The following is a 25,673-nucleotide window of genomic DNA, read 5'->3' on the forward strand; positions in this document are numbered from 1 at the left end:
GTTCCTTCCTATAAAGGCCCCCCTGTGGAGTCCAATATATCCGGGGGTGGTGGTGGGGGATTGTTTACTCAGTCTCAATTTAAAATCTAAAGAAAGACTATATATAAATACTAAAGCAACTATTCATTGATTGAGCTGATGGGAACACACTTGAATATTCCATTCATCTTTAAGATCCTGGACATTCACTTTATAACATTAAAGATCCATTTATTTCCTCCAGCACTATAGGAGATGCAGAGTCACTCAGAGCTAATGATCCAAAATAGACTCTAAAACTGCTGTAGTTGACAATGCAATACTGTCATTTAACACTACCAATATTTAGACTACAAAATTGAAAACAGCAAAAATCCTCCATCTGGTCTTGTTAAGTGATCTAATGTGTAGATCACACTAGAACCCACTTCTTCCATAAGAAGACTGCCTCTCCATTTTCAAATCTTTATGACCCCATAATGTTACCTTGACTACATGGATCAAAATGTAACTGAGAGGACATTATATGAGAACTCCTACTAGCCACTGTAATTACAGGTGGACATGGTCCTTTCTTGAGATTCTGGAACTGGGATAAAGCATTATTGAAGGCCGGGAGATTTCTATATATACATGCATGAAATAATGCTGTTGAACTCAAATACAGAAGTAACCTATTTTTTTCTAAGATATTAAATATATTAGATAATATCTGAACTCGCAAAAATGTTACTACTAACATTTAGGTAACATTTAACAGGTCAACATTTAGCAACTTAAATCTGTTACTAACAAGAACCACACGTGAAACTCCAGATAAGCACAGTCAGAAGAGATTTTTGGAGTTATTTGAACAAGAGAAAAGGCAACTAAGGTTATGTACACATTAACAACCTAAAACACAGCAAGGTAGTTTCCACTCGCTGACTTTTAAGTTGCATTGTTATGTCGCGATATGTCTTCACGTGGTGGGCATTGCCCAATTTGTTTTCCTGTGCATGCATCCCCCCCCCTAAAAACTCCTTTTCAGTGAAGCTGTCATCTGTGCATGTGCGATGGCTGTCTCAAATGCTCACATGTTTAACCATGGCTCATGTTCCCAAATCAGAGAGAAGCTGGCTTGAGGGAAAGCATACCAAACAGCATTACTACTCAAGAAACTACAGGATACAGGTGGCTAATGTGGCAAATGGCAGGTATACTCTGCTTCCAACACCAGCAGTGGGAGAACATGGGAGCCTGGAAAAAAATGCAATGTGTACACAGCTTACATTGCAATCTTTAGGACTTCAGTCCTGATTTAGTCACTTTCCTACTCTTTCCTCACCCCTCTCATTTACTCCCCCACATGCCCTAACTTTACAAAATTGCCTTTAGACAGCTCGGGAGTCAAATAACTCCATACCCTCCAACATTTTTCCAATGAAAATACAGTAGGGACATCCTAAGGAAAAGTGAGATATTCCGGGATCAAATCAGAAACTGGGATGTTTTCTCTAAATCAGGGACATCCCTGGAAAATAGGGACCCTCAGAGGGTCTGGCATTATACCTGGTTCCTTGCTCTGTTGAAATCAATGTGCTTATGATTAAGGGGTAGGCTTCTCATACAGATGGTACAGTTTCTACTTTGTCTATTCTTGTTACAGATAGTTTCATCCCCCTGTAAACCAGAAAAGATCATGATTCTGTCTTAAGCTTGCGCCATTTTGGAAGCATCAAGCTGGAGCCAAAGTTGTTGTGAAGTATTACAGCCACTCTCCTACCAAAACCTAGGAGATAGATAATGTATGCATACACATTTCTATGTGAACCATAAGTAACAGGCAAGTTGCTGCAACTTCTACGTTTACAACCCAAAACTGCCTTGAAATTTAGAAGAAAAAATGAACACATACAGCTCTGTACAAAGATCATATTTTATTGGGGGGGGGGGCAACAGAGGGAGGGGATCCAGATCTTAAAGTGCAGACAAATCTTAAATAGTAAAAATGTATGCCACAATATGCACCCACAAAGAGATAAGCATCCTACCCACCTCCCCCTATAAAAGAAAAGTAGGTCACTACAGCTTTTGGTCTGTTGGAATGACACAGCAAAGAGGATCACTGCATTTGCTGTAGGGTTCACCTTGGGGCCTCTTCTGAAGGTCTCAAGTTTTAGATTTTGTATTCAATGAATGAAGCAGGCCTGAAACTGGCCAGACTCCTTATACACATGAAGGCAGCTGGGCTCCCCACACTGCAGAAACAAGACCCACCCAAAACACTCTCCCACCCATCCCACCCGTGATCGGAGAGACATATTTTTTAGAAATGGCAGCATAATGTCTGTAATTTAGTGCATGCACATACTATCTTCTAGTGGCTGATTCACAGAAAGGGAAAAAGTATTCAGCCACTGTTCTGCTGACTAGAGACAGCACCCTTGAAAAAAAATAGCTCTGCAACAGGGATTTTTTTTTTTTTTTGCAGAAGCCATTTCTCTAGCCACATCAGTCCATTTATTCACTCCCCTTTCTCACTTGCAAGTGGGAGTCTAGCTCTGCTGTGCAGCAAAAACGGCGGGGGGGGGGAGGAGGCAGGGAGTGGGCAAATGGATTTGTTACAACACTTGGGCACTTTTAGAGTCTGTCCTGGGGGAGTGGGATGGCGGATATTACTCCTTGCCCTCCGGAAGCTATTGATCTTATCCAACACATTTTAAAAACTTACATGGCAGCCTGAGAGAGACTACAGAAGTTGACAGGAGTGCTCTGGCACAGGTCAATATGAAAAGCCCTGAGATTTAAACTGAACCACCATGTGGACAATGTCTTCTCCCTGTTGTGCCCTTGCCTCTGGGCCTAAGTCAACAGTAGTTTCCTTGATCTGGTTTGGCAGAGAGCAGGACAGGGAAGCAGGCTGACAGTGTCAAGGGCTGCAAATAGCATCTTTCGACAATCGATTGCAAGGCACTTCTGTGTGTCATGCCTCATTTCCTTGTGGTGAGGAACACTCACCTGGTTTCCAACCCAAGAGAGGAGCTGCAGCAAGAAACGTTAAGAAGTGACTTGCCCAAGGTCTTTGGTTGACTTGAATGAGTGAGGATGTCCGAACCATCTCATCATCATCTCTCCCCACCAGACCAAAGTATCTACGTTCCAATTTTTTAATGGCTCTTTGTTAATTTCATTAACCAAGAGCAGAATCTAGACAGCTGGCATGCCAGATCTATTTGAGGTGCTCCTCACAGGCCACTCAAAGAGGAGAATTCTGAGGACACACTTAAAAAAAACCAACATCCTTGAAAGGATTTCCCTTACCCACCCTGCTTCCCAAACTCCCCCTTCCCTCCCCTTTTACCCACATCAGTTTTGCTTGGTAATCCTTCATTTGCGGGAGGGTGGGTGCTCTCCCTGCTGAAGAACCAAGTCCCCCAGCATCCTTCTGCGGTTTCCTTGAGGGATGAGAGGCTCTTGCACTGCTCTAGCCTTTCCCAAATGTGTCCCAATGCTCGAGAGGGGTTCTTCCCGGAGATGGAGGCCCAGTGACCCTTTTATGATTTCTTCATTTCCCATTCCTAGAAAGAGGGAGAAATAGCGGAGCTGATGAGTCCTGGGTTGCAAAAGAGATATGAAGCCTAGAAAGAGACTGCTGAGCTCTGGATCCAAAATGGAATTCTGGAGATTTGGGGCCCAGTTCCAATGAGTCTTGTGGTTTGACATTAACTGCAGGATTTTACTTTTACATAGATGCAGCAGACCAGGAGAGGGGAAGAGCTGGATCAGCAGTGAGCAAAGGATTAGGATTCCCCCCACCAAGGCCCCCAATCCAGATCAGGCCTCTGTGCTGGGAAATTGCGAAAGGAAGATTCTACGTTTAAGGGCAACAACACCCAACGACAGTTTACACTCTGTAGTACACACTAACATATGATATATATGTCACAACACCCTCGTCAAAGGATTTCGCTTCCACTAGGATCAGCCTGAGGGCCACATCCCCTTCTGGGGGCTGTATGCTGGTGGTGGGTTGGGCCAGAGGCAAAAATGGACAGAGCAGTGCATGTGAATTTTACCTTTGCACAGTAAATTGCTTTGTTTCTACACATGTTCAAACATGCCTCTTCACCTTCCATCCAGGTAAGCCAGAGGCATGATCAGAGTTTGGAGACGCATCCCAGCCAGGTGAAAAACACCCAAGATCGATGAGGAGGAGCAAGGCTTACGAGAGGTGTAGCCTGTGCAAAGCGGGTGTGGCCTGGGAAGGGCCTCAAGAGCCAGATAAAGAGGGCTGCATTTGGCCCCCAGGCCTGATGTTCCCTACCCCTGTGTGGGTCCTGAAGATTTTGGGAGCAAGTGAGGAGGAGGGGGTGTACTGCTGGCGCCCAGCTAGGGGAGCCGAGCCGAGCCTGCTGTACCTTGGCCTTCTGCAGCACATTCCCCTTGTGGGCAGGAAGGAGGGAGGGGCTTCGCTTCCTCATTTCCGCTGCGCAGTTAACCGGGACCAAGTGCTCAGGGGGGCTTCCACTTGACTGGGGCTCAGGCTCCTGGAAAGAAACATAACAAGTGACTGAAAAGTTGTTCAGAGATTCAAGCAGGGGGAGATACTAGAGAAACTAGGTTGCTATCACTAAAATGTATTTTGGCCGGCATTAATGGTCTCTGTGAAAATGGGTGGAAAGCTTAGTAGGATGGGTTGCCTTCTCTCCCACCCATCTACCTGTCAATGAAGACAATCTTTAGAGGCCTTTGTGGAGCTGGCCCCAGTCTTCTGAGGCTTGGTGGAAAGCAAGCAAGGTAGGAGAGGCACTTTTCAGCTGTTGGATTTCTTTTTACACAAGACTTTCTGTAAAACAGGCCTAGCCATCATGGTGCCCCCTCCAGGTGTGGTTGGACTGCAAGTCCCATCATCCATAACCCTGGTCCATGCTGGCTAGAACTGATTTGCAGTCCAGCATCATCGCGAGAACACCACACTGGCTACCGCTGCTACGAACGGATTGCGGTTTGCTCTGCTGCTCCACTTGTTTCTCCATTGTTTATTATCATTCTGGGACTCATCCTGGGGGGAGTGGCAAATGCATGCCTTAAATAAGTACGTATTGTACCCCCTTTCTCTGGGGCTTGGAGCAAGGCTGAGGGGGTTGGGCTAGATGACCCTCAGGATCCCTTCCAACAATTCTATGATCCCCTGGGCACCCCCATCAAGGTCAGGTTCAGCAGTTACTGAGAAGGTTAGGGCAAGCTCCTTTGCATTCAGAGGATCCTTGGTTCAATCCCTGGCATCTCCAAGTAAGACAGGGAAACATCCCTTTCTGAAACCCCGGACAGCCCCTGATAGTCAGTGTAGACAATACATAACTAGGCAGACTGGTGGTCTGACTCAGCAGAAGTCAGCTTCCTGTGTTCCAATAATCCTGGCTCCCTGGGACTCTATGTGCGCCCATTTTTGTTCTGCACTTATGTAGGAAACGATCATCTCGACTGAAGCAGCCCTAACCGTCTAAGTCTAGAAGAGGAAGCAGCTGTGTCCTCCTCACCTTGTTTTCACCTTTGCTGGTCACAGTCAGCCCCAGAGCCGGCCCTCCTGCCAGCGACTGCTTCAGCCTGTCTTTCACCTCTGTGAGCTTGAGCTCAAGGTCCACGCGCCTGGCCTCGTTGGCTTTGCACTGATCCTCCAGGGCCGCAACACGATGCTCCAGCTCTTTCAGGTCTTTCCCTGTTTAACAGATACATGGGAGCAAGGTCAGCCTGTGGCTCCAGGCTTGGAGAAGGGGACACATGCCAGGGAGCTTAGAGAAAGTGTGAGGGTGGGCAAGGGCAAAGGGAATCTCTCCCCCGCCCAATCCCACCGCCAAGGAGACATTTGGGAAACAGGAACTGGGTCAGCGTTCTCGGCAGCTGATGCCTCTTTCTTAATGTGTCCACGAGAGGCAAGGCAGCTCACGTTCTCCACATTATCTGCAACGCATCAAAAGCAATAAGGAAGAAAAGACCTGGATTCTGCCAGCTCCCAGGCAATTAGCTGTGCAATTTCCATTACTAGAATTATTCTTCCAGTAGATGGCGCGCCTGGGCTTTCCTCTGCGGAAGGAGCCTGCAACTGTTTCTGTGGCTAATTTGAAGCTACTGCTAAAGCTGGCAGTGCTGAGCAGAAATAAATGTGTTTTGTAAGTAACCAATATTAGGGATATATCCAGCACAGGGCATGTCGGGGCTGAGAAATAAGATGCAAAACTACACAGCAGGTTTGATGTTGCTATTGAGGCAAATATTTTGCAACAAATGCCTCCTACATTGGCCTTTATCAGCAGCCATCCTCTTTCATCAGGAATAACAAGAGACCTTCTTTTGTTCCTGACTGCAAGGAGTCCTAGGATAAAGGGGCAGGTGCTTTAGCCAAGGCCACTGTGAGCTCAGCGTTCTACTGGCACCGACACATTTATCTGTCTGAGAAGGAGCAGGAGGAGGACAAGAGGGTGCCTCCCCACCCACAAATTAAATGAACAGAAGTTGGCAAAATTTTCAAATATCAACAAAGTGGAAGTGTATAAAAATAAACATTATTTTCCATCTTTAGGTTTGATTCATTTCGAAAAATAAAATTTTATTTTACAGTTGATTGTTGTTTATATTTTGAATTATATATATATGGGGGCATTAAAATATTTTAAGTGCTTAGGGTCTCTAAAGGGCTTAATCTGGCCCTGTATACTGGACTTTATGTGGGAGTTAAATGCAACTCGGGAGAGAGGTTTCTCTGCAAAATGGTCAGGGAAAAAGGGATGTGGCAGTGGGAGAACTGTTTCTCCAGCAGGGGCATATACCTGAGCTTCCCTTCATAGCCTCTCGGAGCTCCCGCTTTTCCTTCCGCAGGCCCATCAGTTCATTCCGGATAGAAGCTTTCTCTTTCTCCAGTTTGTCCTTCTCAGTCAGGAACCTCCTGGCATCTTCCTCAGCCCGGTTCTTGCCGTACTTGTAGTTATTGGCATCTGCAAGGGGAGGGGGATAAGTTAAGAGACACGGCCCTCAGTTAGGCACCTGAGGTAAGAGTTTTTGTTTTTTTGTTTAGCTCTGCCTTGACAGCAGATGATTTTAAATGCAAGCTCAGGGCTGAACAAGCTCAAAGATGCACAACACCAGACTGTAGCCTGAAATGAATTGAACCAACAGTCAAGAACCAAGGCACCTGCTTTCCCAACAGAGCTTCTGCATTGCTGCCCAGAGATTGCTGATTATTAATGTTGCTGGCGCAGGAGAACTCGCTTATGGGAGCACAAGCACACATCCAATTATGAACTGGAGCTGCTAAGACTTCCAGCAAAGTTTGGCATTCTTGTAAAATTGATTTAAACTGTATTGATACAGTTACAATTTACAGCCACTGGAGAGCTGCCTGTGCAAAACAATATAATTAAGTGGAACATGGTGTTCTTGTAGCTCAAACTTCAGAGGGAGCTAATAATAATAATAATAATAATAATAATAATAATAATTTGTTCCCTGCCCATCTGATTTGATTGCCCCAGCCTCTCTGGGTAGCTTCCAACAGAATATCACACATCAAAAGCTTCCCGATACAGGACTGCTTTCAGATGTCTATGGGAGGTCATATAATTATTTATCCCTTTGACATCTGATGATAGGACATTCCACATGGCAGGTGCCACTACCGAGAAGGCCCTCTGCCTAGTTCTTTATAACCTCACTTTTCTTACAGGAATCCAAGATGGATTCAGCTCAACGTTCCTGGAGCATCATAAGAGATTCTAAAAAGAAACTTGGGATTCTCTACCAAGGTCAAGGAACCTTTTGCAGCCTGAGGGTCATGTTCCCTTTTGGATAACCTTTTTTTGGGGGGGGGCAGAAGCAAAGTGGGAAGAACAACAAATGTGGATGTTGCCTTTGTACACCAGGTTAGTTTTTACACACACACAAACACCTTTCTCTATCCTTCATCCAGGAAAACAAGAATCACCATAAGAATTCAAGGTCACACTTCTGCCGTGCAAAAAACACAAAAGGGTGCAATGCAGAGGCAGTGAAGGATGTGGCCTGAGGAGAGGCCTTGGGGGGGGGGGGGAGAGAGAAACCTGGAGTACTGCATTTGGCTTCCTTTCCAGGAGGTCCCCCAACCCTGCTCTGTGCAGAGAACAGTTTTCACAGAAGGAAGGAGACCCACCTCTGCAATCCTAAACACGTGTGCTCAGAAGCAGTAGCTACAAATGGGAAACACTGCCAGTACAGTTGTACCTTGGTTCTTGAATGCCTTGGAACTCGTACGTTTTGGCTCCCAAACGCCCAAAACCCGGAAGTAAGTGTTCAGGTTTTTTAATGTTCTTTGGAACCCAAACATCTGACATGGCTTCTGCTTGAGTGCAGGGAACTCCTGCAGCCAATCAGAGGCCATGCCTCGGTTTTTGAATGGTTTTGGGAGTCGAACTGACTTCCAGACCAGATTATGTTCAAGAACCAAGGTTTGACTGTACACCAAATTTTCTATTGAGATTTCCGCCTTCTCAATAAGAAATGTGGGCAGGTTAGAATTTGCTGTTTACCGAGTCGGGCCATTGGCTCCATCTAATTCAGTATTGTCTAGTGTGACAGCAGCTCTCCAGGGTTTCAGACAAGGATTTATTTTCCCTCTGACCCAACTTGGAGAGGCAAAGAATCCTACTACAGCTGTACTCAAAAGCCTGCAATTTTATTTCCCTTAGGTTTGGCTGTTTTGGGTTGTCAGAACGGCTTGCCAAAACAGGGGCCTGGACTCCCAAGAGGTACAAAAAGCTGATGAAATGTTTCATCAGTGTGAAGCCGTTTCCGTTACCCTCACCCATTTGGCTGGTAGTTCTTGCAAGGCTTTTAGCAACCTCTGATCAGCATTGGGAAAGACCACCAGGGTGTGTCTGTGTGTGTAACACAGTGCTGATCGTACATGTTCAGGGCCATTGCTATCTGGTAAAGCTCCAATCAGTTCCTGATAACAACAATTCTGCCCTGCGAAGGGGAACGGTTGGAGATCACAGAATCAGTTTTGATGCAGCTCCAAAAGGAGAAGCCTCATTTTGACACAAGGCTCAACTGAGCTTGAGACCTACTGCATTCAAAGCACAGGTCCTACCAACAAACAGAGGCTCTTCCTCTGTCAGCCATGTTCTCCCCATTTCATGCTTGAACCTCAACTAAGAGAGAAGCTGCAAAGGCGAATAGGTAGTACTGTGCATTAAACCCATCCAGACTTTGGCCCGGCCTGCAAATTAGCAATCCTTGTCCCATTAGAAAACAGGACACAAATAATGAGAAAGCAAAAACTGAGACAGAAGTGGAGCCATCAAGCAGCAACTGAGTGTTGTATAAGCTTATACTACTGGAAATGGCTCTTTAGGGATTGCCAGCTCAGAGTCTTTCCCCTCCCCATTCCAACTGGCTGATAAGAGAGCCACCACAAGCATCCCACGTCAGGATCCAAACCTACTTGACGCATGGCGCTTGACTTTCACTTGTGGATCCACACGGCGCGATTTCTCGCTGCAAGAGGAGCCATGGCGCTTCACCTGGGACCCCGACGGCCGCCCTGATTTTTCTAGCTGCACACAGAAAAGCACAAAGAAGCCATTTCAGAGGGTGTCAAGGAGGACCAATAATGATGGCCAACATGGGAAGGGTATTTCTAGGATTAAGGTGAAACATTCTTTTTGCTCTTGGTGCTGTGTGTTGTTTAAGTTACTGTGTTATATTTATAGTATTGGAATGTGGGTTTTCTTTAGCATGTTATTATGTTATTAATATGTTATTAAGAAATTGTTATTGTTGTATTGCTATGCTATGAAATTGTAGCTATGTTATGTTTTTGCTATGTTATGAGGAAATAGTTTTTGTAGTGTTTGTTTGAGATGCATCCCAATTTCTTTTTTTTTAAGCCACTTTGAGCATTTCTTTTTGTGGAAAAGTGGCATACAAATAAAACTGAATGAGTGAGTGAGTGAATGATGGGCATGAGCAATAAGTCCAGTTTCTTCCCATGCAGCATAGCTGCTTGAGAAGCAGGCTTCTCCAAGTGCCTCTGCTTGGGCAAAACTGTTTGTCAGTTGCCAAGCACTTGGAAGCACATGCAGGCAGGGAGAAGAGTGCTGTTAGGGAAAGGAAGCAGTGGAGAGAAGAGGGTTGTGGCAATTCTGCATATCTTTTTTCAAATACCTCCACCTTCTCATAGGGAACTTCATCGTATAATACACGGGAAGCATCTGTTTGGTTCTCAAGGGAGGAGCTGGCCCACCTGAAGAGGCAGAGAAACAGACAAAACATGCTCTATATCTCTAGTGCTGATTGCAAAATCTGACAGTCTTTACCAGCAAGAACGATTGAGATCTTCCTGCCACTCTCTGCGATAACAAAATGAATCCAAACACAGGCCCTCCCATGTTGGGTTGGTAGATACTATCGCACCATAAAACTTCTGCCAAGCCCTGTATTTTGGGCAACACAAGAGTGGTTATACCTCACACATATCATGTTGGGTACAAACCTGAAAAATGTTGTTGGAAATGTGGAACACATATATTAAACCAAATCAAGTCAAAAGGTGAAGTGTGCATCTAAGAAGTTAAGAGTGACTGCAGTTATCCAGGAAGCAAGATGGTTTCCACACCCGGCTGCGTCACGGAGTGCTAGCGGAAGAAGCGCTTACATGTAAGAGTGTCTCACAGCATTGATGATGTTGGCGATTTTCTCCACATCCACATAGTCATAATGCAAGGCTTCTGGGGCTGTCTGGGAGCCAGTTTCAACCAGCAGGAGCCCAAGCCAGCGCCCCAGGTCTTCATAGCTGCTCGCCTGAGGAGTAAGACAATAGTTTAAAGTGAAAGGAAGCACACATATTGCTCTGGGCAACAGCCAAGTCTACACTCTTCCTACAAGGAAACATGGTCAAGGACATGTCTTTCCAGAGTGCATTGTTCCTTTACACCAGGTGCCCCATTTCCCAAATTTACAGCTGTGCCCTTCACCATAGGGATATTTGAAAAGGCATCCTGTCTGTGCAAGGCTGAAACTGCCATGTAAGCGAAAGGTCTCTAAAGAAGCTGGGGAGGACGTGAATTCTGAATATATTGTGTGTATTATTGGAAAGGGCCACAGCTCAGTCACAGAGCATTTGCTCTGCGTGCAAAAGGTCCTTGGTCTAATCCTCTGCATCTCCAGGAGGGATAGGAAACATCCTGGTGAGCCACTTCCAGTCAGTGTGGACATCACTCAGCTAGAGAGACCAGTGGTCTGACTCTGAATAAGGAAGCTTTCTATTATTATCCATATGCCACCAGAATATCTGGCTGTTCAGGGCTGTCCCACATGACCCTGAAAACGGGTTGTGATTTGGGTTGACAGTGCACAGGCAGAGTTGGGGGGTGAAGGTGGGGGGAAGTACATTGCAATCCTAGGCATGTCTACTCAGAAATAAGTCCCGTTGCATTGAGTGTGACTTAGTCCCAAGTCAATGTGCCTAGGATTGCAGCCATAGTCAGGCTACTGCTGCATCATATACATCTTCTCACCTCCCCCTTCAACACAGGCTGGTGTTTTTATCGCAGCACCACAAGGGGAAGCCTTTGCAAAAGCGTGACAGAACCTCGGCCCACAATTGAAATGAATAAATCAAGATGGGCACGTGGCCAAAGAATACCATTGCTTCACCACGTGTTCTCAATCTCTCTCTTGGTCTGCTTAGAGATCATGTTTTATGTATATGTTTTCAGTATGATCTTTATATGTATTCAGATGTCCAAATATCTGCTCGGATCCCGTAAGGTCCAAGTGAAGTTATAGCGCATTAAGTGAAACTGAGGCACATTTAAGCTTTCATCATACTTTATGAAACAAGCAGCATGAAGTAGGTTAACTCTGTTAATATAATAAATAAGAGAAATTATTTTCTGCCGCTGTGAGGTACAGTTGTACCTTGGAAGTCGAATGGAATCCGTTCTGGAAGCCCGCTCGACTTCCAAAAACGTTCAGGAACCAAAGTGCGGCTTCTGATTGGCTGCAGGAAGCTCCTGCAGCCAATCAGAAGCCCCATCGGATGTCTGCCTTCCAAAAGAACATTTGAAAACCGGAAACACTCACTTCTGGGTTTCAATCATTCAGGAGCCAATTTGTTCAGGAGCCAAGGTGTTCGAGATCCAAGGTATGACTGTATACAACCCATACTGCTTTAACAAATGCCTTTGCCGCAGGCTGAATTTCATGTATCTTTGTACCGCACATGAAGGGCTCTAGAGAGTTCTTCCAGCATTCAAGGCATTGCTCTTAAATGCTATGTTCTGCAGGATGCCCAGGTGCCCAGCCTTGTCTGCCTACACCCTGGTCGTTGGCCAAATCAAGGCCCTGCCAACGGGACTGCAGCTTCCTCAGCAGAGCCGTCCAGAGTGAATCCTCGCTCACCTCCAAGGCAGAGACCTCTTGGCTGTTGCGAAGGATGCGGAACGCAAATGGGTGCTTGGGGCCCAGTCCTGGTGCCACCTCACAGCCCCGGAGGACGACGGCATTCACGTGGGTCCTTAAGTCCGTCCGGTCCTTGTGGAAATAGAGGGTGTTGCCTTTCAAACGACACCAGCGCTCCTTCCAGCACTGGTTAACCAGAACATTCAAGTAGCCTGCCAGGAGATGCACAAAGACATTTGATCAGCAATACAGTGACCATTATGGGATAAATAAGAGCCTAAATCTTGTCTCCTAGGAAACAAGGAAATGCTGAGCTTAGGCATGACAGATTTCAAATCAGAAGATCAGTTCCAAGAGCCAAGCATTACTTTTGCTCAATGAGATGTTTGCCTGAATGAGTATCAGCCAAGTCACTTGGGTGGAATCTAGACACATATAAAAACTGCTCTGAAAAAAAAAGCGTTTTTAAAAATGCATTGAATTTTCCATAAAGCTCACCACCTCCATCTAGTGCCACATTGTATATTGTACTTAAAACACACTTAAAACGTTTTATTTACAGGTCTGTTTTTGTGTGTGCATAAAATAGATTATGAATGTTAGTGCTCTTGTCTTTGCCATAAAGCAGCTGATTCACTCCTATAAGTAAGAAATGACAGCTGTACAATCAAACACTTAAGATTTAACTATCGGATATGGGGGTGGGCAACATATTTGCAGTGGTGGACTTTGCGCTCTCTAATTTCAGAAGCACCCTATACGATGCTAAAATTCGGCACCCCCACCTCTCACGCTCCGTTCTGCAGTATTGTTGTTGCATCCCCTGCAGTGCTGTATCGTCTGACATAACACAGTGCAATCGGAAACTGGGACAAGGGAGCCCAACTGGACCCCTCTTAAGGCACCAGCTAATGAATGGTTTGCATTTCAACTGCCCTCCTACTCCAGTACAAACCACAACATGGGATGTCTTCCTCCGTAGAGGATGTCTGGGTGTCCTCAGGGGATGGCTTCTTCTTGGAGAAACTGATTATTCTGGTGATTTTCCTCCCGGCTGCTCGACTTACAGAGCCTTTTAAGTCCGCCAAGCCACTTTTTTTGCCTTTACCTACAGGGAGAAGAAGCAGAGCTTAAAACCAAGACATGGTGTATCTGACCAAAACAAAGAAACTGTGAGGTAACTAAAGGTCTGTTCTCCCCCACCTCATACCTCCAGAACACACTCTCTCACTCTCTCTCTCACACACACACACACTCTCTCTCTCATCACCATCATCATCATCAGATTGAAAAATGTCATGAAGAGGATAAGGGAGGTCAAGTGAAGGGATAAATATGAAAAACACTAACTAGTCTGAAATACAGCTAGAAACTACAGGCTGGAATATTCTCTTACGGGTATTAAGAGCCAACTGACCATAGCGGCAACACAGCAAATTCAGAAATACAGTAGAGTGCTTTAACCTTCATGATACAATTTTCACAGAACTAGCATGTGCAACATGACTCACTAGTCCAAAAGAAAAGTGCAGGGCGACCGACCTAGCAATTCTGGCACAATGGTAACTCTGCTCCCAATGGGAACAGCAAAAGGGGTCATTGTTACACAAGATGGAACCTGGGTTTTGTTTTGCTTTTAAGCCCAGGAACTATTTATTACATTTATCTCCCATCCGTTTTCCAAGGAGCTGAGGGCAGCATTTAAGGTCTTTCCCACTTCACAACAACCCTGTGAGGTAGGTTGGGCTGAGATGCCGAGACCTGTGTGCATTGTAGTCGAGCAGGGATTTAAACCCAGGAGCTCTAGTCCAAGTGCTGCATTTCTTGCTGCCTCAACCAAAAACAACACCTGGCTCTTAGGGGAAGAGGAAAGTAACCAGGGACTCGCCTTGCTCATGGGCTTCTCTCCGAGTCACGGAAGAGCAGTTTTCTGCGGTTGCCACACTGTCTGAGTCAGATGTCTGTTTGTCCTGAGATGACCTCTGGGCAAAGGAGATTTTTGTTGTGAGCACAGCAGGGGAGAAAGGGTTAAACTCACAATCCCTTGGCTGCTCAGACCCCCTATAGCAGCTAAAAGAAAAACTGTGCACACGGATTGTATTCATTCATTAACATCACTGCTACTTTGGCTCTGAGCGACAAGCTACCTTGTCATGGTCCACCTTGCACGTAAGCAGAGGAGATGTAAGAACTTCTGTTCCACTCAGTCCTCCTCCACTGGGACTGCTCACTTCCTTTATCACCTGCAGGAGGAGAGGGTTGAGTGTCAACACAATAGAAACACTGGTAGCCCATCAGCTGCAACTGAAAGCTCACTTTGTTGCAAAACATCCAGCAATGGCTTCTCAGCAACAAATGTGCCACCGAGTCTCAGTTACCAGACAGAAGGGAAACAGTAGCTTTCAGTACTGAAGACTAGCAGTCAAAGGGCCAAACTGGATTCCAGCAAGCTATCTATCAGGCCCTTAGTCAGACTACCAATTTTTTAATGTTTGCCCATTGTGTGTCTTGTAAGCAGTGCTGTTTTTCTAGGGGAAAAGGTGCCAAAACTGAGTTCTGGCTGGAAAAAAAGCCCTTCTTATAAGGAAATGGATAGAAAACGTGTCCAATCTGGGAGAGAGAGAGAGTTATATGCCAACCTTAACTATTCATTTCTCTTTGGGATTTTTTAATGCAATAAAGTGGCCTCTGAGAATACAGAAGCAGGCTATTATCCCTGACCTAAATAAAGTCAGTTTTTGTATTTTGTCCTAATTTAACTCAAGGCCCATTAGCTTCCAATACAATTCACTGGCTGGTTGTCAATTACTTTTGCTCTTCCTATCTCTGGTTTCTGTAACATTTCAGCCATGGGTGTTGACACAAGATGTCCCACGGAAACCCAAGTGAGGACTGGGGGGTACAGGAAGGCAGACTCTCTTTTATTTCTTTTAACAGACCCACTTCCCACCCTGTCACCTTCAGAAATAGGTTGTCTTCAGGCTTCAGAACAGGTCTGGGTGAATTAAATTCATCTGCTCAGGTATTCTCATTTCAGAGACTGCAATTTCTGAGCCGCAAGTGGGGTTTAGCCACCAGAGTGCCTATTGGATCAGTGCCAACAGAGTATTCACATTTCTGAGGAAGGGAGGACCTGAAGAGTTGCATCCCAGGCCAGCGGGGTGGAGATGCTTTGAGCCAGTGAGTGATATGGAGCAAGGGCAAAGTCAGAGGAGTTCTAAAAACAACCAGTACAGGGAGGAATGGACGGTTTTAATAAATGCTGAGGTTCCTGACAGTACTCATGCCAAAGTACACTTGCTCTGCCAAGACGGAAAATAAATTGAACCACAAAATGCACAATCCCTGGACCCAGAATGCCATTATAATAAACTACCTAGCCTGCGTGTTGCATTGTGCTTCCTCCGGTTTAACCTCCAGCATCCAAGCATCAATCCCAAAAAGAGAGCCTGGAAAGGTGCGGCAGCAGGGAGGTGTGTCAAATTGAAAGAGTCACCATTTGTGCCACAAAGCTGAGCTGGAGGGGTTAAATCAATATGTCTTTCATGGAGATCACCTGCTGGTATCCATGGCAGAAAGCCATGAATGAACAAGCATGGGGCTATCACAATGTTGTTGTAAACCACTAGCATCTGTTAGCTAGAAATTGCCACCACACCGCGTCCAGATGTCAATGGACTCCAGCTCCCATCAGCTCCAGCAAGCCTGGCCAGTGGACAGGGATGGTGGGAGTTGTAGTCAACTGGAAGGCCACAGGCTTTTGGGGGGGGAAGGGGAGGGAAGAGAAAGAGCAACTGAGAAAGCCAAGTATCAGTGATGCAGCATATGCGCGCGCACACACACACACACACACAAGCCCTCACCCACTCTGTGTTTTGGATAGGTAGGAATAGTGGCTTCTCTGAGACACTACCATCAAGAAGCACTGAAAACGCCACCTTTTCCAGACCCCGCCATCAGGCAGAATTGGTGATTTCATCTCACAGAGCTTCCTACTGAATCTGCAGTGCTTCAGAACAAAGGCAGGAAAGAGTGGGGGGTGGGCGGGCATGTGTGAATCAAAACAGCCCCTTTCCTGCAGCCCTGCAATTCCAGACTATAGGAAGGGGGTGTCAGGGTCTGCCCTGCTGGCTGGCTATTTCTCTCCTGCAGCCAGGCAGGGGGTGATAAGAGGCTGAGTAGGAAAGACCCCTCCTCCCCACTGGAGAGATAACAAGTGCTTTTCCCACAGGGCCTGATCACACTTGCCCAGATCTACCATGGTCAGGGCAGGAGGGCTGTTCACATGGGAGGGCATTAGTTGGCATTTGTGTTTTGATTCTTTACAACAATGGACCACAGAAAGAGAGGGTTTCTTTTTTAATTGGGTGTGTGTGGAACTGAGCTCTCCTGCTGTCGAGGGAAGTACCTTCAGCCATTCCTCGGCCTGCTCTTTGCTCTGCACGGCCAGCACCAGGGCCTCAGCGCCCGGCAGGGAGAAGCGCAGCTCGTGCTTCTTGCGACGCCCGTCCTTCGGCACGTAGACAACGCTGCAAACGCTCAGTGGCACCTCGAGGTGTGGCTGCCTGTGCTTGGAGCTTTTGTAACACTAATGTTTAGAAAAAGAAAAAGAAAAAACACAGTGTCCATCACTCTTTCCAAGTTGGGTCATTTTCTTGTACTTTTTTGTGGCTGCTCTCAGCACAGATAAGAAGCAGTGGGAAGGTCCCGTGTGGTTGTGGGGAGGAGGAGGTGCACAAGAGGAAAGAAGAGAAATGTTTGGGAACTCCCACTGCTTAACCAATACCGTGCCTTAGAATTGTAGATATTTTACAATCAGAACAAAAAACAGAAGTGCTGAAATCTTACCAGTCTCAAAGAAACAGCAACCCACCCACCCCCCACTTAATTTTGCGTCATTACATACAGATATGTGTCCTGTTGCCCTAATGGGTTAAAGGGGGCTGGGAATCAGGAAAACCTTTTTCCAAAGGTTTGATAGGAATCAGAGCAGCAGCGGCGGGGGCGGGGGGCGGTGCTTAACTCTTCCCCCACACCACATAATCATTTGAAATTGTCACATGAAGAAAGGGTTGAACTCTCCCCTTCCTCCTGGTGCTTTTCAAATTCCCAATAAAACTTTCAGAGAATGAACACCAATTGGAGCATCACATCTGAGTCTTTCACCACCACCTTAAAGAAGAGCCACACTGGGCTTGGCAGATAAATCTGCAACAAATCTACAAATACTGTTAGTTACGGACCAGCTATTTGCAAGGACAAAAGATGTGTAAAAAACAAAAACTGTGATATACACAGTGCACAGTATCTTTGACTTGGCCAGCAAAGGGAACCATGCAGCTATGTAGATCTGTTGACTAGTCCTTCCTTTTTCATCAAAGTTGCCAACTCTACCAGTCAGTGCCAGCTAGACCCCAAGGAGAGTGGGCCTTCCCAGCCATGCTCATGCATGCAAAGTCAACTGATTTGCCAGGCATCTTTGGCTCATTAGCAGGACTCTCCAACTTTTCTCCCCAAAACTTCCCCTGCTTTCCTGCATGTGGCCAGGTGCTCCACAAGCCACCAACTCACCAGGAGCTTGTTGTCCTTGATGACCGTCAGCTGCTTGGCCCATTGACCAAAGCGCTTCTTGCGCAACAAGAAAGCACATATCCTGCAGTCCTTCACCAGGTTCATGGAAGCTTCCTCTGATGGCCATTGGTGTGTCAGTCTCTGACCTTTCCCATCCTCTTCCTCCTCATCGTAGGACTCATAGGAGCTGCTCATGGCATCAGAGTCATTGTCTACAAGGAAGCAGAGAGCCCTTAATCACCCAAGGTACCACTGCCGACACCATCAACGTCCTATATGTGGATGCCATCCCTCTTCCAGTTGGAAGCTTTGCAAGAGGAGGCACTTTCTGGAACACATACGGTTCTGCATTTCCTTTGGCTTCTTTCCAAGCTTGCCTATGACACTGACAGGCTGTTCCAACTCCCAAGCTAGCATTTATGGATCTCAATAGGGCAACTATATCACTGCTGAGTTCTTACAAGGCATGTTAAATGGCAGAGATGCAGTTGGTAGTCCTACGTTCTACCTCCACTGGAGCCAGTTTCCCATGAACTACATAGGCACATGCTTGCTATCATGCCTCAAATACTCTGAAGTCTATTTTTTTCTCCTTACAAGCTATGTTCTGAATTTATTAAAGAATGGGCTTTCCACTGCATTTTCCAAGCTACTTTGTTTTTGGTGGTGGGCAAGGTACTTATAAATGCATTGTGTTTCAGGTCACAGTAAATATACCAGTTCATATTATTTCTGTAATCTAAAGCTCAATGCAGTGATAGCTGTTCTTTACATTTCCTGCAAATTAAGATAAACCCTGACTGAGGCAATTTTAGCAGGCTGTGGGAAAGGCTTTCACTATTATGCAGACTGTAGAAAATCCCAAAGCTCTCTGTGAGGTGGAGCTTCCTTGGGAGTAGCACCTTTTTAAAAATTGGGTATGCTTTTTCATAAAGGCTCTTAAGAGTAAGTGCTGCAAATATCAGATCCATTGGTCCAGCGTGGTCCCTGAGGCACCCTAACCCCAGTGGTAATATTTAAACAGCAAGTTTCCACACTACAAGGTTGCAGTTCCTAAACAGGAATAGAGTGTGCCTACCACTCATGCAAAGATTTGGTTTCAGGCTCCATGTCCAAAGGCAAAATTGTACAAAGTCAGGAAACCCCAGAATTATCCCCTGCAAGGCAGAGGGCTGCTTACCGGGATGTGGGAAGGTTGCAGGGGGTCCCTTAAATCTTCCCAGGGTCCTCCTGCAACCTTCCCAGTCCCCAGTGAGTGAGGAGGCGGTGCCGCCATGCTTACTGAGCTTTGGGAAGGCAGCGAGATGGCTCCAGCAGCATCCCAGAGCCCTTGCACCTCCTTCCCAAAGCCCAGGACCCTGCTTTGGGAAGGTGGTGCGAGGGCTCTGGGGCTCTCCCAAAGCTCAGTAAGTGAGGAAAATCTGCTGGTTGCATGGGAGGGAGGAAATTAATAAATGGAGAGTGGAGAATGGTGGGTTTTCCCAGCTCTCAATTTATTTATCTCCCCCACCCTCCCATCTGTGTAAGATTGCGATCATGTAAGTAAAGCATGCACAAGTTGTGGGCTTACCGTAATGAAAGTTGTATGTACCAAACCTATGCATATAACCTGCAACCAGGGGCGTCGCTAGGGGGGTGCGGTGGGGGCGGTACGCCCTGAGTGGCAGGTGTGACAAGCGGCGGGTGGGGGTGACAAGCGGCGGCCCCTCCCGCCACTCCCCACACAACGCCGGTCACCCTGGGAGCAGCAGCGCTGCACGGACGGGGTGCTCCCTCGGCCGTGCGCTGTTGCTCCCGGGGCGACGGAGCAAGCGGCGGCGCATGGGGGTGACAAGCGGCAGCCCCTCCCGCCATTCCCAAGCGCTGCCGCTCCCTCCATCACCCCAGGAGCAACAGCGCACGGCCGAGGGAGCACCCCGTCCATGCAGCGCTGCTGCTCCCAGGGTGACCGGCAGCGTGGGGAGTGGCAGGAGGGGCCGGCGCTTGTCACCCCCACGCGCTGCCACTCGCTCAGTCGCCCCGGGAGCAGCAGAGTCGGACCGCCACTTCCACAGCCTCCTTTTGAGCCGCAGAGCTTAAAAGCGGGCTCTTCGGCTTAAAAGGGGGCTGCAGAAGCGGCGGCGGCACTCCCGGAAACGCCCCGCCCCCAGGGCGTTTCCTTTGCCACCCCGGGTGCCGCGGAGCCTAGCTCCGCCACTGCCTGCAACACTGTCTATAGCAGTCCACATTAATGGACAATTTGCTCAACCTTACCATGGGTCAATGTGTGTGTGTGTGTGTGTGTGATCTTTTTGATCCCGAGGGCCACATTCTCTCATGGGCAACCTTTTGGGGACCACACACCCATGATGGACAGGGCCAGAGCCTAAAGTGAGTGGAGCCACATTGAAGTCAGAGGTTCCTACACCTTTGGCTTCCTGCATTCTTCCCCATTCACAGAGCCAAGGGCTTAGGGCAAGTGTCTCATTCCACCTGTGGCTATGCAACACATGTCTTTGCAGCACTACTTACAAGAGTTTTTCTGTTCTCCATTTATTCTGGTGAGGGGATAGTTGCTATCTGCATCTTCGTAATACCCATCCTCTATGGAGTTGGGAGGACTGGAGCTATCTGTAGAAGAAGCAGATTACATGTTAGACCATTGCATGAACACACACACACACACACACACACACACACACACACACACACAGCTCATCCGCACTTCTGTTTGTCCGGTTCTTTATTCTGTTTGCCCTGTGATTTCTAGGCACATATCCAAGAGAGTTTTATTTTGTCCCACCACTTTCCCTGGGAAAACCCGCTGCTGACTGCTGAATCAGAAAACCTGATGGATGTTTGTTCCGAGTCAGTGCTAAACAGCAGGTTTTCCTGGGGGAAGTGGTGGGATAAAAGAAATACTTCTTGGACCCGTGCCTCGAAATCATGGGACAAATGCAAGTGTGGATGAGCCCCAGAGGTATCCACTGTGTCTGTTCCCTCTGTGGCACAAAGGCTGTGAGGAAGATTTTGTTGGAAGGCAGTGCTGAAATAAGGCGATCCACTTCGAGAAGGTTACACAGGACAGCCTTTACCTCTAATGAAGATAGAAAAAAGGCAGGCAATGGGATTAGGGGGCAACAGGATTCTGAGGGGGGAAACTGGAAGCCGTGCCCATGGCTCTCCTTCGCCATTTCCCAAATGGCCACCAGACACCAGAACCCCACACACATGCATTTAATGGCTTCTGCTTGGAAAAAGCGCTCTGCTTCCTGACACTCCCTCCAACACATATCCCTCATCCACACACAGGGCAAATGAGAACTCAGTTCTGGTCCCTTCAGTCTGGTTTTTCTTACATCCCACCAGGGCACAAAACACTCCTAAAGAAAGAACTCCCCTCCCCTCCCCTCCCCTCCCCTCCCCTCCAGAACATCTCCTTCTTGTTTTCTTCTGGACTTTGCCAGGGGTGATTTTTCTCTGAGTCTTGCCTGGCAGGCCTCACTCATTCCTGACATTGCTGGTGGCTTTGATGCCATGAGGCACACAAGAAATCTCTCAATTTTCTGTCCATGCTTTGGGAGCATAACTCAGGGCCCAGTGCAGTGGTGGGTCAACATTTTGGGGGCCCTGAAGCTTGAACTGTTATGGGGGCTCCTTTGCAACCAGTGGTCTGGGCAACCACTGCTATCTTCTTTAATGGGGTTGTTCCACCACAGATCTCCACACCTTTACAACCTATGTGGGATTGCTGAAATATATACAGCAAACAAATTAATTCATTTGAGTCATGCAACTCAAAAATTGGGTCTACTAGACCCAAAGCTTTTCAGTAAGGTGGATTAAAGTCACTTCTGGGGGCCCTGCAGGATGAGAAATCCTGAAGCTTCATTAGTTTCATAGTCATTTTGCCTCTGGCTCAGTCTTCTATCAGAGGCAAGGGAAACAAGAGTAGGTGCTCAGTTGATTTCTCTGCTGTTCTCTAAGAGAGAGATTGCTCAGGCCTTTCACATTCCTGCCACTCAGGGTTTAGGGACACATTTCCAGGCAAGTCTGAGCAAACAACTGCTTGTGACATCTGAGAATCTGGGGGTGGAGAGGGCAGGGAAGCAGGAAAAGGGAGTGTGACAGCCCAGCCCCCCTCCGCAGCACCATTTCCCTCCCTGGGGCCTATAAATTATAAGCCTGCCACTTGTCAGACACCTGGGAGGAGCCTTTGTTTTCCTAGGTCGATATGGGAGTGCCAGCACACAAAGTCACGTCAAGACCCAGACAGCTGGCGCTCTCTCTCTCTCTCTCTCTCTCTCCCCCCCCCAATTAGACTTACTGTGGGATGTGATGTACTCCGGGGCTTTGCCTGGGCCCAGTGGCAGGGCTTCCTCATAATAATCTTCCGGAGGAGGAGTGGTGGGCAATGGTGGAGGTGGCTCCCCAGATACCTGTGAGAGGGAAGAAGAAGCATGGAGAGTTCTGTGCTGTTGTTTCTTTCTGGGCTCTCTGTTATAAATCTGGCAACTGGTTATGCCCATGCAGTCCAGTATTCTGTCCCCACATGGGCAAATCAGATGCCTATGGGAATCCCACAAGCAGAACCCAAGTGCTGCCGCGCTCTCCTCTCTTGAGATTCCTAGCAGCTGGCATTTGTGAGGCACACTGCCTCTAACAGCGAAGGTGGAACACAGCCTTGTCCTCCCCAAAGCACATGGGTCTGTCTGTGACTCAAAGCAGGAACAGGCTTGCATGATCTGCCTTGCATTTTGCTGGAATCCCAAGATCTACCAACTTGAGCCAGGTGCCAAAGACATGCAGATTTAGAATGAGCAGCTGCTGAGAAGGGGGATCTCTTTTTTAGTATCAAAACTGAGCTGAGCACAACATACTTCTACGCAGACACCCATTCCCAGTTACCCTGAGCTTGCTTCATTTCAGCAGTCTATTTGAGGGAATGGGAGTCATTTTGTTGTTCAACAACTGAAAGTCAGAAATCCTTGCTGATCTATTGGAAATTATATATTTTGTGTCTTTATTTTGTGAATCACCCTGAGATCATCGGATGAAGGGAGGTATACAAATTTAATAAATAAGTAAAATAAAAATCGCCAGGTGTTTCTGGTGCTACCTTCTGCCTATTCCTGACTTAAGAGCACTGAACTGGGAGCACAGGAATATAATTATGGGTTGTGTCCAACATTAGCCATATTTGTAATAGGCCCACTGAAATTACTAGACATGAATAAACCCATTGATTTCAATGGGTTTACTCAGAGTAGCACTTTGTTGGAAACAACCCTATGCATAGCTTGCTTTCGGAGATTGCTGAGCAGCAAAGAACCCCTCCCATTCGGACAACTGATGGGCAACTTCTGTGTTTCTTCGCCACCTCCTCTCTCCCAGACATGGCAAATTGCCACCAAGCCTTCTCTTAGACTGGAGACAGACAATTCCCTTTAAAAAAAAGTTAGAAGTGGTTGGACAGAGGCTGCCCTTCTCATGGTGTAGTTGTTGCACAGACACACATCTTTTGTCCCACTATTGCTTCTGGCCAAACAGGTTTGTTTAAAACAATACAAAATGCTGACAAATCTGTTCCTCGGAGGCAAGAGTGGGATGAGGGAACACACTACAAGTAGCAATGCCTCTTTCAAACTGCCTTCAGCTCTCCAGGGAAACAAGAAGAAGAAGACTTATTGTTGGTCTCCAGCCTCACCTTGTGTCCTCCAGTGACTGCACCCAGGTCTCAATGTAGATCAGGTGCATTTCTGAAAGGGGATGGGCAAAGATCAAATGCACAGCTAGGATTTTTATCCATGGAATGCATATGGGAGGAGAAGATGGCACAAAAATGTAAGTCTCCCTTCCTTACTGATCTGCTCCTGCTAACCGCAGCACTGGAAACAACATTAAGAAAACTGAAATGAATGCCAACACAGCTTTCCTCCATGGTAAGCTGTATTTTGCAGAACCTTAGCAAGGTGTTCTTTGTAGTTCCCCTCCAGATATCAAGTGCTCCACCATAACCAGTCACAGTGTCATTAGAGCCTAAAGTGGAATAGGTTAGCGGTAGAGCATATGATTTGCATGCAAAATATTTCAAATTCACTCTCCAGCACCTACAGGCAGGGCTGGAAAAGTTTCCCTGACCTGAACCCTGGAGAACTGCAGCCTGTTAGGGCCACAGGTATATTGAACAAGACGGGCAAATGGTCTGACTCTGTACGAGGCAGCTTCCTATGTTCAGCAGTGGAAAACTGAGGGTTGCAAGGACTTACCGTTTTAGCAGGCTGGCTCCTTGAAAGTTCCAAGTTAATGCCTTCTTTCACCTCCCCATCATCCTCTTGCATGTCCTGAAGATTGCCCAGGTTGCAGTCTGGTAGGAAGGTTGGAAGACAGTCACTGAGCAATGCCACCATCAAACCTCACATGCAATCTCTGTGTTGCATTACAGAACCCCTATGGACATCCCTCCCTCCCACTGCCCAAAGGAATTACAGGTGCTAACATCTCCGCCCACAATGGTACAGGGGAGTGGAATTGTTTAGCCCCTTGCTCCTGATATGAGGGAAATGAGAAGGTTTGGGGAGGTAACCAAAGAGGGGACAAGGTCAAGGAGAAAGTGTTAAGTCAGGAAGAACAGCTGCATTCTGGGATGAGGTTTATACAATTGTGCAGTTGACCCCTCTACCCTGATGCTCTGTCTATCTAGGCATTTTGGGGAATTATAATTTGAGGGTCTTAGAATGGATGAGGCCTACTGAGCTAAAACTAGCTGCCAATGGAGGATTTCCTTCCAATGGAATAATTAGCTTCCAATGAGTGGTTTATTTTATGAAAAGTTAAAACTATTCCCTGCCTGCTGCTAATCACCCCACCCACCCCATGGCTGCTACCCCCCCCCTTTTAAGTGCATGTTAAATGTAAGGATGGATTTAATGCAAACCACTTATTAATATATTTTGTGAAATTTTCACAGATATCTTCTTAATAGACATATTGCAAAATATGTCTGCACGAGCCCTCAGGTTGCTGAATACTAGGGTAATATTGAATCACAGGTATCTTTGAATTCAAGAACAGCTTATAACCAGAGAGGGATGGTAGGCCCCCTTCCACTGCAAAGGTTTATCTTTTTTACCCATGGGTCCTTCTCTGTTCTTTATAGATTTCTCCTGCAAGGATTGTTAGGAGGAAAGGTGGAGGGAAGCACCTTGAGTTTAGGGAATCATGCAAAGAACAGGACACTGCCAAGGGCCACAGACAGCTAAGGGCTAATCCAGATAGCTGTGAGCCAAACAGGTATAAAAGGCAGGGAAGCTCTGGGCAAGCAGCATTAGGTTGGAGCAGTTCACTGTACATACCAAACCCTTCAAAGAGTGACTCCACAAAGCTAGTGCCATTATGCAAGGTCGCTGTATTCACGTACATGTAGCTCATTTCCTTCCCTGCAAAATCAGAAAGGATATTGTCACCAACAGGAAAGATTGCATCAGACCATAAGCTAAACCAGTGGGATCTCTTGCTTTGAGGAATCCTTCCTAGATCAGTATGTCTGGCATGGAATTTTTGCATTTTCACAGAGGATTCTGGGAAGTGTTCTAAGGCACATTCGGTTCATGCAAGGTGCCTGTTGGGTCTCACCACTGATCTGCATGAAACTGGAAAGATCATTGCACATATCAACATTCTTTTACAGTTGTACCTTTTTAGGGAGACAATGGGAAGCAGCAAGA

At 46.9% G+C, this 25,673-nt stretch overlaps 1 protein-coding gene across 1 annotated transcript in view; it reads right to left on the reverse strand.

Annotated features, from left to right (window-relative positions):
- Window positions 1-1,879: 1,879 nt before the first annotated feature.
- AFAP1L1 (actin filament associated protein 1 like 1) overlaps window positions 1,880-25,673 on the reverse strand; it is a 73,498-nt gene continuing 49,704 nt past the window's right edge. Inside the window, exons 3-19 of the mRNA XM_033139916.1 lie at window positions 25,302-25,385; window positions 24,216-24,313; window positions 22,274-22,385; window positions 20,479-20,577; window positions 17,968-18,179; window positions 16,805-16,984; window positions 14,544-14,639; window positions 14,285-14,378; window positions 13,352-13,504; window positions 12,397-12,608; window positions 10,649-10,794; window positions 10,159-10,237; window positions 9,437-9,548; window positions 6,789-6,953; window positions 5,502-5,680; window positions 4,380-4,508; window positions 1,880-3,539 (exon numbers count right to left, since the gene is read on the reverse strand). Coding sequence (XP_032995807.1) covers window positions 3,516-3,539; window positions 4,380-4,508; window positions 5,502-5,680; window positions 6,789-6,953; window positions 9,437-9,548; window positions 10,159-10,237; window positions 10,649-10,794; window positions 12,397-12,608; window positions 13,352-13,504; window positions 14,285-14,378; window positions 14,544-14,639; window positions 16,805-16,984; window positions 17,968-18,179; window positions 20,479-20,577; window positions 22,274-22,385; window positions 24,216-24,313; window positions 25,302-25,385 — 2,174 coding nt within the window. The 3' untranslated portion in view covers window positions 1,880-3,515. The remainder of the gene's footprint in view (window positions 3,540-4,379; window positions 4,509-5,501; window positions 5,681-6,788; window positions 6,954-9,436; window positions 9,549-10,158; window positions 10,238-10,648; window positions 10,795-12,396; window positions 12,609-13,351; window positions 13,505-14,284; window positions 14,379-14,543; window positions 14,640-16,804; window positions 16,985-17,967; window positions 18,180-20,478; window positions 20,578-22,273; window positions 22,386-24,215; window positions 24,314-25,301; window positions 25,386-25,673) is intronic.

The sequence above is a fragment of the Lacerta agilis genome, chromosome 2, assembly GCF_009819535.1.
Source record: "Lacerta agilis isolate rLacAgi1 chromosome 2, rLacAgi1.pri, whole genome shotgun sequence".
Classification (NCBI taxonomy): Eukaryota; Metazoa; Chordata; class Lepidosauria; order Squamata; family Lacertidae; genus Lacerta; species Lacerta agilis.